This window comes from Pyxicephalus adspersus, chromosome 3 (genome assembly GCF_032062135.1).
Source record: "Pyxicephalus adspersus chromosome 3, UCB_Pads_2.0, whole genome shotgun sequence".
NCBI classification, from domain to species: Eukaryota; Metazoa; Chordata; class Amphibia; order Anura; family Pyxicephalidae; genus Pyxicephalus; species Pyxicephalus adspersus.
The window spans coordinates 113675862-113685779 of NC_092860.1; the positions used below are offsets into that span (position 1 = coordinate 113675862).

Consider the following 9918-nt stretch of genomic DNA (forward strand, 5'->3'; position numbering starts at 1 on the left):
ACTTTTCTGCATTTAAAAGTAACAGCTGGAATCAACCACGGGCAACATATTAATATATTTTCAGAACAATACGTCCACTTTTTACAACATCAGCATTACAATGAAAACATGTAAATTGAGTACACGAAGTGTACTATCACGTCAAAATGAGAACTTAGACACTTAATAAACATTGAAGGAACCTGTAGACCATTGACATCATACAGTAGATGGTCAAAGACTGGGGGCAGTATATAGTAGTATTTGGAGCATAAGATAAGAGTTCACATTACTGAAGTTAATTTAAAAAAATAAGTACTATACATTTGTGCACCCTTTAACCCCATATATTTTGCTTCCCCCCAAAACCCACTAAAAGTGTATCTAGTCATTACCAGTATGAAAAAATATTTATTTTTTTTACTGACCTGTGTAGGCACCTTGGAGAAAAACACACTCTCCAGTGGCTGTAGGGGCCCATGAGCCAAGCAAAAGTACCAAAGAGCTACAGACTTTTTAGATTTATTTGTTCAAACAGGGAGGGCAACTAAGAGACTGGCGTAGAGGTTTTTACTACGGCTCTAGGATAGGCAGATTGTTATCAACCCTCAAAACCGTTGACTAGCCAGGAGCACAGATTGAGTAAGAGAATGAAGAGACACCATGATTTGCTTCTATCTGATTTGCTTCTATCTCCTTAAGAAAGAAATACTTGTGGAACTTGTAGGGCATGTACAAAATAATGTTGTTCCCACCAACGCCCTATCCTGCCACAAATAAGAAGAGCTGGCAGCATTTGTTCATAATAATCTCCAGTGCCTCATGTAACCATCTATGGAATTTAAACAAACATTTTGGTAAGCAAATGAATCGCTTTGTAGTTTCACACTTCATGCTGTTTTGCTTTCCTATTCCTTAATTCTTACATGCCTTAGTGCTAGCCTGAACACCACCCATAACACAGGGATTTCATTTCTACAATGGTCTGAAATATGAACTAACAGTATTGTGCTGTCAAACAATTCTATGATATCACTGGAATGGTATTACATTTCATAGAAACTGTTTATAGCCAGTGGCAGAGCTACAAATCTGGGGCCCCAGTGCCATGCTTGGATTTTCCCCATTTTACTGCTATCAGATATATCTTCAGAACTGGGCAATAAAGCTGTCCAGGGCCAACTGTATAATAACTCTTCACAATGCATCCCATGATCATGTGGTAGCATAATAAAAGTGCAGGGAACAAATCTTTATTACAAATTACTTTGCAATAAAGAATTGTAAGTGATTACTCTGCAGTACCTCTTTGTTTGCTTTGCCTTGCAATTAAGAATGAGTGTTCAGAAGTAGAAATAAGCCCAAGCTTCTATGGAGTAAAGTAATGATTGTTTCTATGACCACTATTGTCTGTAGCTCTGAGACTATGGTGGGTGGTAAATGGACCTATAATTAAAATCCTAAGATTGTGATTTTTCTTTTCCTATTCTTTAATTACCTATAAAAGAAACTTTTTTTTTCAATCCAAAACAATCCCATACTTCTAGTGATTGGTTGCATGTTCCCTGCTGCTCCATTTCCCAATTTAATCACTGCAAATATCCATACTATTTTTAAAGTCCCTACAACATGCATGAAGGACCCTTTTTTCCAGTGCTACATCACTAATTGAAATGTTTGGGTACATTGGTGCAAGAAATGCACAATAGTTTAACAATAGTTCAGTAAGAGCTGAATACTAATTGCCATAATATATGGAATTTTTATGCATTTTGTGTATGCTAGCATCTACACCTAACATGATATTATGGCTTATAACATTAGTAGTCAGAACATTCATTTTAATATAATGACAAGGACATAAAATAAATGTCAGAAAACACATGAGAAATACAGTTACTTTAAAACTGCAATGATGACTGGAATCACAAATATGCTATCTATCTTCAAATTACAAAAACAGAATGTTATGCATTTTAACTGCTGCATAATCATATCCAATTACTTGGGAAGTATTTACATCGTTATTACAAGGACACATTATTATAGCCAAGTTATATGGCACGCACATTAGCAGACCACATTAAACTGTTTACGATCATTTCAAGTCTTCCAAGCGGCAATTCCTGAGATGCGATGAGGCAGCAGATTATACTAACACAATCTGGAGTGACCTGTTGGCCAAATCAATAATCTGCATAATAAAAGCACTGCAAAGAGAAATATGTTAAGGATTCCCATCTAATGTGAGTTCTAATGGGAAATCTCAGGCTAATGTGACTTTTTAAAAGTACAAAAACTATATATTTGAATAACTTTCTTCATTAATAAATACACGTTTATAAAAGATTGAGCATTATAAGTGTGCATATCAATGCAAATAGCCATTGTCACCGTGACTGCCCTTGTGTCTTTGGACACTTTAATGTTAAAACAAACATATACTAAGCAGTTAATGGGGATCCATATAATTGCAGCACAGTGGGGACTTGTAATAGCAGTGAACCACTACCAGAAGCAGGAAATTACATCTTATATTTGGTATACAGAAAGCCTTCAGGGTTCCGTATGCCAAGGAATCACCTTTTGACTTTTTTGACAGTTCAAGGATCACATAGGCTACACACTAAAGTGGAACAGTCATTTTATTAAAATTCAAATACAAAATGGTTTGTGTAGCAAAATTCCACTTTCATTTCACAGTTGCACAAGACCCACTGGTTTAAACTGAGCACTAAGAGATTTTTTAGAAAAAGATTTAAATTTCTACCCATTCGAATTAGGAGACCCTTAGTGGTGCAGTTTTATTCCAACTTGTTGTTCATACCAGAAGTAAATAAACAATAATTTGACAAGGTTTTATTTTAGGAGCTATAGAGGTCCTTGGTAGAAAATGTGTATAATTTTGCTAAAAATAAAAACAGAGGTGACCTGTTATAAGCAATGATGGACATAGATCATTGGAATTTTAGTATTACTTTTATTACTCAAGGTAGCAGCGTTTGAGGCAATAAAATGAATAGTCTACTGGTACCCCTACCCCTACTAGATGGCGATGGTGCATTAAAGAAGATTCTTGTACCAAGCTCCTATACCATCAAACAACCTAATTGTAAAAATGGATTTTCAGATTAGAAACTAGAATTCTTCATGATATAAACTATGGATTGTACATTACCCATTATTATGAATTAACTATTTTTTTTGCTAGTTTTTCTTTCCCATTTCTCCTCTTCCCCTCTCTCTCTCTACCCCCATCCTTTTCATTCCTGTTCCTAGGATACTTTTGAACTAGTCTTTAATCTTTAAGATTTATATTTCAATTTTGTAATTATATGATTGTACATGGCTTTAATATTGTATGCAATAAAGTGCAAACTAAGGAGACTTCTCAGTCCATCTTGTGTGTTTGCTCCTGGATCATCTTCCAGTGATTGCAATGTGACTTGGGACATGGCTGAATCTCTACTTGGCTAGCACTCACTCTGTCAGTGGAGATGCCCAGTTAAGGGCTTGTGAAAAAAAGTTTTTTTTTATTTTATTGTCTAGAGTGTCAGTTTGCTATGTGTCAAAAACTTGGTTGGTTAGCTTCTTTACAAAGATCACCAATTTAGCATTTTGCAACTCCTATATCAATGGTAACAATGTAAAAAATGTGGTGCAGGATACTGAGTAAGTGGTAGCCTTGACATGACCTTACTAACCTGAGCCCTTGCCAGTTCATGAAAGAAGGCAACGATTACCAAAGTGAACATTGACATTGGCTCTGTGCTAGGAAAACCACATTTACCACACTTTAAAAAGAAAGTAAAGACAAACCAAAAATTTCCAAAGTCATACCATTCCAACATGGAGAACCCACTGCCACTCTGCACACAAATACAAAAACCTAGTAACTCTGGGTTTGGTACTGCCCCAGCGTTTTGGGACATTCCCCAATGGCATATCCAGCAGTAGTCAATGTTGCTCTATTTGCATTAAATCTTTTAAAATTAGCAAGTGATAACAGGTCAGATTATAGGATTGACATAATGGGCCTGAGTTATTAAAGTTCTCTAATACTAGAGAAGATAGAACCTGAAAATCAATTCCAGGCTTACTAGATCACCCAGGTTCTCCCAATATAGTCTATCGTCTCCAGTCTTGGAGAACTTCAGGCACAATATATTCTCGTTTCTTTACACTTTACAGCAGCTGCCTATTTATTATGTATTGTCGGAGATACAAGCTGGATCTGACCAGTAACTTATGTTTATCTAGTTTTGTAAAACACCGTTTTTTTTTATTCTTTTAATCACTTTAAATTTTCTAAATAAATATTTCTCAGATTCCCTTTAAGCAACATTTCTAAAAACTAAATTCCCAATTACATTTATTCTTTGTTTTGCTGTACCTTTAATATTTCAAGAATAAGGGTTTTTAACTACAGCATGTAATGTAATGTTCAATTTTCCTTGAAAAACAAAACATGAACTAGATTTTTCCTTCTTTTCCCCCAGGACAAGACTTTATTTCATCCGGTTAGCAACAGTTGTGTCGACTGCAACCCAGCTGAAAAAAAACTCTTCATGAACAGATGTGACCCGTTGTCTGAAACACAGCAGTGGATTTTCGAACACATCAATATGACAATATTACAGAAGTTTAACATTTACAACAGCTCATAGAGATCAACAAAATCATCTCTCCAATAGCAGAGTAACAGCGGGCTATGGGAGTCTGTGGTTTGATATCTAGGATCCCTCTTCCTCTTTGTGAGGATATTATTAAAATATGCCACACACACAGGCTAGAGATACAAGATCGTATCCAAAGACCATGGATGGGAATGAGAGATGATGCCGCTGAGAACTTCAAAAGAATTTCCTTGCTGGTTCAAGGGCAGAAAACCTTTGGAAAAATATTCTATGCTACCACGGTGAAATGCATTTTTAATATTACTCAGGACACTTCCTGCTGTAGTGTGTAGCTGTGAATGGCAAGTAGTGGAAATGTTCTTCCGTTTTTTTCTTTCTTGTTGGGGGGAAGTCAGGAATAGACTGCATGAGGAACAAAGACTTTAAAAAGCACCGATCTTGGACTGCGGACCGACATGTGCAGGATCATTGGTTGACAAGTTGATTAAGATGTTTCTTTTCATACAATAAGGAGGTTAACAGGTTTAATCTCTAATTTCTGCAAACACTTTTGGAAAGCACCCAGTACCTCTCTGCTCTGGTCATAGTATCAGAGTCTTGGAAAACATGGAAGAAGGACACTTTGGTGTAGCATGAAGTAGACTGTAACATGATGAATAATATTATTCTTTAATTATTTTTTCTTTTTTATTGACAAGAAAACACAAATAGAATAAAATAATATTGTACAATAACTGATTGATATTGTGGTCAGTGTTACCAGGAAGTAAAAATGTTAACTAGTAAGTCAAAAATGTCAAACTGGGGTTTTGCCAACTAGCTGAACTCGCTAGTTTTTGAAGTCAATTAGAATTTTATTTCCCATTTTATTCTACAAGGCATTTAGCATGCTTTACCATTGGAGATAAGTAGTTTGCAAAATGTCTTTCTTTTTTCAGTTTAAAAGTAGGTATTATCTAACAACCAAAAATGAATTACTTTGTTTTTAAATATAGCTGCTGTTGTTAAAAGGTAGTTATTTTTTGTTGGAATTGGGTAGACATTGCCCTAGGTAGAACAAATGTGGGTCCATACATATTTGCCTCCACAAATATCTGTTACACTAAATTTGTTGGTAAAAGAGACTTTATTAGTCTGTGACAAGCTATGGGTTTGTGTCACTCGTGGGCTTTAACAGTAGTTTGGATCACTTCTGAGAAATCATTGACAGATGCATTTGACCTTGGCCTGTTTTATGTGGGTTTTGCAATACTCACAAAAGAATGCAAAAAATGCTTGATGTGAGCAAAAATCTAATAACACTCTTACTCTTACTCTGGCTCTTACTATTGTCTACTTTACAATCTCTTTATTTGTACGTGACTATACAAGGACAGTGTACAGTATCACTTAACATTTACAGGGAATTAAGCTTGGTGCTGAGATATTGAAATGTACATCATCATGCCTGCCCAGTGACTGCCCAATGAGCAAAACGATGATGGACCTAGAAGAAAAGGAAAAGGACATAGCAATGCCAAGGACAGAATGGATGCAGGAAATTGGCAAGTGAGCACTCACAGACTGGTTATCATTATCACAAATACTGGTGTCCTACTTTATGTTTAAAATATCTGGCTTTAGGCTAAGACAGGTTATAGCAGGTGCAATTTCATGAGACTTTAAATCTAAAGTTTATTCTGCTTAAATCTGCTTCTGCTTCTATTTCCCCTCATCAACATGCTAATGGCATTATTCTGCTGTTAATATATTCCTTTTTTTAATACCCAGTGACATCATCAGTAAGCCTTTGCTATGCTGTGCAGGCAGATCAAGGGTAATGGGAGGGAGCGGAATGCGTTCTGTACACACAGTCCTGAATACAGGGAGCTGTGGTAACAGTAGAACAAAAGGAACCAGGAAAAGTAAAATAAAGGTTTGGCTTTCATTTTTTTAAAGTTTAATTATTTCAAAGAATCCACCAGCACACTTTTTCAAAATTAAAACCATAAACTTCATCTGATGCTAACATAAAAAGCAAGGACCATGTGCAGCTATAAGCTCTTTGAAAAAAACATATGTATCAGCCAGATATTAAAAACAATTTACATTGGAATGTCAGACAATACAAGGAAACTTCTATGTAAATTATTTTGAACTTTTTTGCAGAATTATTTTTAGGCAATGGAGCACAAATTCCAACTCTGCATAAGATATTGTTTTTATTATCAGTGACTTAAGCCCTCAGTGAAAATAATGGTCAATGACATGGGCATCAGTAACAGAACACAAGCCTTCAAGCTTGAAGGCCCAAGCCTGCAATTCCATACAGGAGACATGGTCCACGGCTCTGGCCAGTGCGCCCCCCCCAGCGGGGTCCTTCTCCTCCTTCTTCGTGGGGGGAGCAGACAAGCCAGCGCCGCGAACCACCAAAGAATTGTTTTCAAAATTGGAGTGGGCACGCTTGCCCATTCCCAAAAAAAGCGAAGGCACAAGGTTTCCACCCGTGCCCGCCCCACTACACCCCGGCCCACCCCACTACACCCCTGTTCTCAACCAACAAGTATCAGCTCACAGAGCTACACAGCAGTAGTCTTTCTTCAAAGTAGCTGATTATACCAAATCTTAAATATTGTGCCACCTGGTGGCCCATGCATACACCCAAAACCTATACTCAGCATGCATCACCAGAGCTCACATACAACTCCTCATTCTCCATTGTTCATTAGGTAAAGAGCACCAAAATTAGTAAACTACAACCCTGTGTGCTCACAATGTTGCAATAAAGGCCAAGACATCACAGAATACATCCAGTAATTGTTGGCAAGGAAAAACATTTGGCCAACTGTCCTGTGTCCTGTCCTGTGTAGAGACAAAGTATGCTCCAACATCTCTGCAACTTCTGGGCACTACTGGTGCTGCAAATCCTCCTTGATTGGGTTCCAACTCACAATGTCTTGCCATTTCCATTCTAACCAATTACTAGCTTCAAACCAGTTCCTAAACAATTCTAAGGTATTTTCCACAATAAACCTGCACAATCTGCAGACAATACTCCCTCATATCAACATCTTCCAACTCCATCAATAATTCACAGGTATAATTTTTTTTCTGCATCCCTTCCAGGACATCCAGTCAAATTATTTTTAGCATTTGACATTTCATGTTTTAGTCCTCGATCTCCATGCAAATATCTTTTTCTGTCACTTGATTTGTACAGCAGACATCTGGATTCCTCTGGGCAACTTACGGGACTTGGAGTTCATTCTCACCATGAAGAACTGCCATTAAAGCTGGAACCCAGTAGTGGGGCGGTGTTTTTTTCTTTTTCCCCTTATTCTAATGGGGTACCATAACAGTATTGCTTCATAAACGTACAAAAAAGATGATCTGGGTAAGGTGAGAAATTATTATGAGAAGCAATATAAGAATCAGTTAGGCAATGCAACATGACATAATGATTTTGGGTGGACATTAGTTTTTGGTTTCATTTAAATGCTGTAAACTGCAATGTAGTTGGTTGCTATGAGCACATTTGCTTCTATTGAAGCTTCTTATGCAATAAAGTATTTACCAACAGCAAAGAGCAGCAACCAATCAGACTTTATTTTATTAATGTCCATGCAGTATAAACTTGATACACGTTACAGATGATACACTTGTTACACATGTTGATTGAATGAGACTGTTTGGGTTCCAAAGCTATATTTTTAATGGCACTCTTACTATGTAATTTTTGTGAACTCATTTTGAAGTCTCCTTTGAGCAGGCTCATGTATCTAGCCTTAAACACGCCATTTACACGCTGTTCTGTCATCCAGAGTACCCACTGTGGTGGTGCATTATGTTCTTACATAGGACACCTGTTCCAGCATCTGCTTTATTAAATAGTTTCATGAGGATGCAGACATATTTTATTCATGTTAATAAATACAGCCAGCTTTCTCATTAGTTATACAAATACTTAAACATTCTATGAAGTGAAATTTCAGTAAGTATTTTTACTTATGTGTTCATGACAATAATTTAATCAACAGAATAGCTGCATGAAAAACAGAAGAAGAAATATTTTTTACATGCAAATATAAACCAACTAATGAAGGTATGCTATGTTACCCTTATATACCAAATGTCACATAATGAATGGATGATTTCATCAACTCTGGGGGATAAAGCAATGTAAGCGACAGTAGTCTATACCAATCAGACATTTTTGCTGCTCTATTCTACAAATACAGGGATATACTTGAAGTAAAACAAAGCAAAGTTTCTGACTGTATCTAAAAAAAAAAAATTCTTTACAAAGTTAATAAGCTGCTTTGCAGCACATGAATAGAGGTGCAGCGCTGAACATAATTCAGTTCTAAAGCAAATGTTCCCAGCATATAGGTGATGAAAAGTGCGATACAAAAGGTGACGCAGGATGTTCTCGTATTAACAGAATCTGTCTACTCATGGGTAAAAAATGACACTAAAAAGCAATAAAGAAAATAGACTAAAGCTCACAAACATTTTCTTCTCTTATTACACAATAGTTTATATATCACATAGAGCTACGCACCAGGACCCACTGAGGCAGAAACCAGTAAACTGCCCAGTGTATAATAGAAGAAATGAATCCATATGGACAACGTCTAAGCAAACATGGGGAGCATTAATAAACTCCATGCCAATGTTACTCCTAAAAGGAACACCTATTGAATGTTGGAGCTTCAAGTTCACAGGGCTAAAACCTAACTTCAGCAAAATCATTTCATTTTGTTTTGGATAGAACAAGGCTCGGTTGTTTTTTTTTTATCATTGTATATTTTTGTTTAGTGTTTTACATTCAATGGGTAGATTATCTAAGAAGGGTTGAAACTAAATAATGTTTTTTTTTGCCTTTGTATTGTAGTGACAACTTTTTGACAACCCCTTTTTTGGCAGCATCGCAGGGTCAGTATTCTGGAAATTCACCCTAAGGTCACAGAGACATATAAAAACCTGAAACAATATGCAACTATTTTCCATTCAATGAAAAACAAACAAAAAATGGCTAGAGTTAGAGCGGTGTTTCTCAGTCAGGATTTCATGGAACTCTAGGGTTCCTTCAGAGTTTGCTAGGGGTTTTTTTGAGGTCAGTTTAACTGATACCATTCATCTTGGTATGAATGAGGCAGCCCCACCAGACAAGAGGAAATCTGCCATTATACATTTGGCCTGTGCATACTGTTCTGCTTCCTCTCTCTGACAAAACCTTGGGGCTGGTCCCCAAGCAGACAAATCCATATCTTTACTGCTTGCTAAACTACTGGCATAAAACATATTAGGTGCTTTAACAAAT

At 36.6% G+C, this 9918-nt stretch overlaps 1 protein-coding gene across 1 annotated transcript in view; it reads left to right on the forward strand.

Annotated features, from left to right (window-relative positions):
- Positions 1 to 5929, forward strand: part of GALNTL6 (polypeptide N-acetylgalactosaminyltransferase like 6) — a 571078-nt gene extending 565149 nt beyond the window's left edge. Inside the window, exon 12 of the mRNA XM_072406052.1 lies at positions 4479 to 5929. Coding sequence (XP_072262153.1) covers positions 4479 to 4646 — 168 coding nt within the window. The 3' untranslated portion in view covers positions 4647 to 5929. The remainder of the gene's footprint in view (positions 1 to 4478) is intronic.
- Positions 5930 to 9918: the final 3989 nt, after the last annotated feature.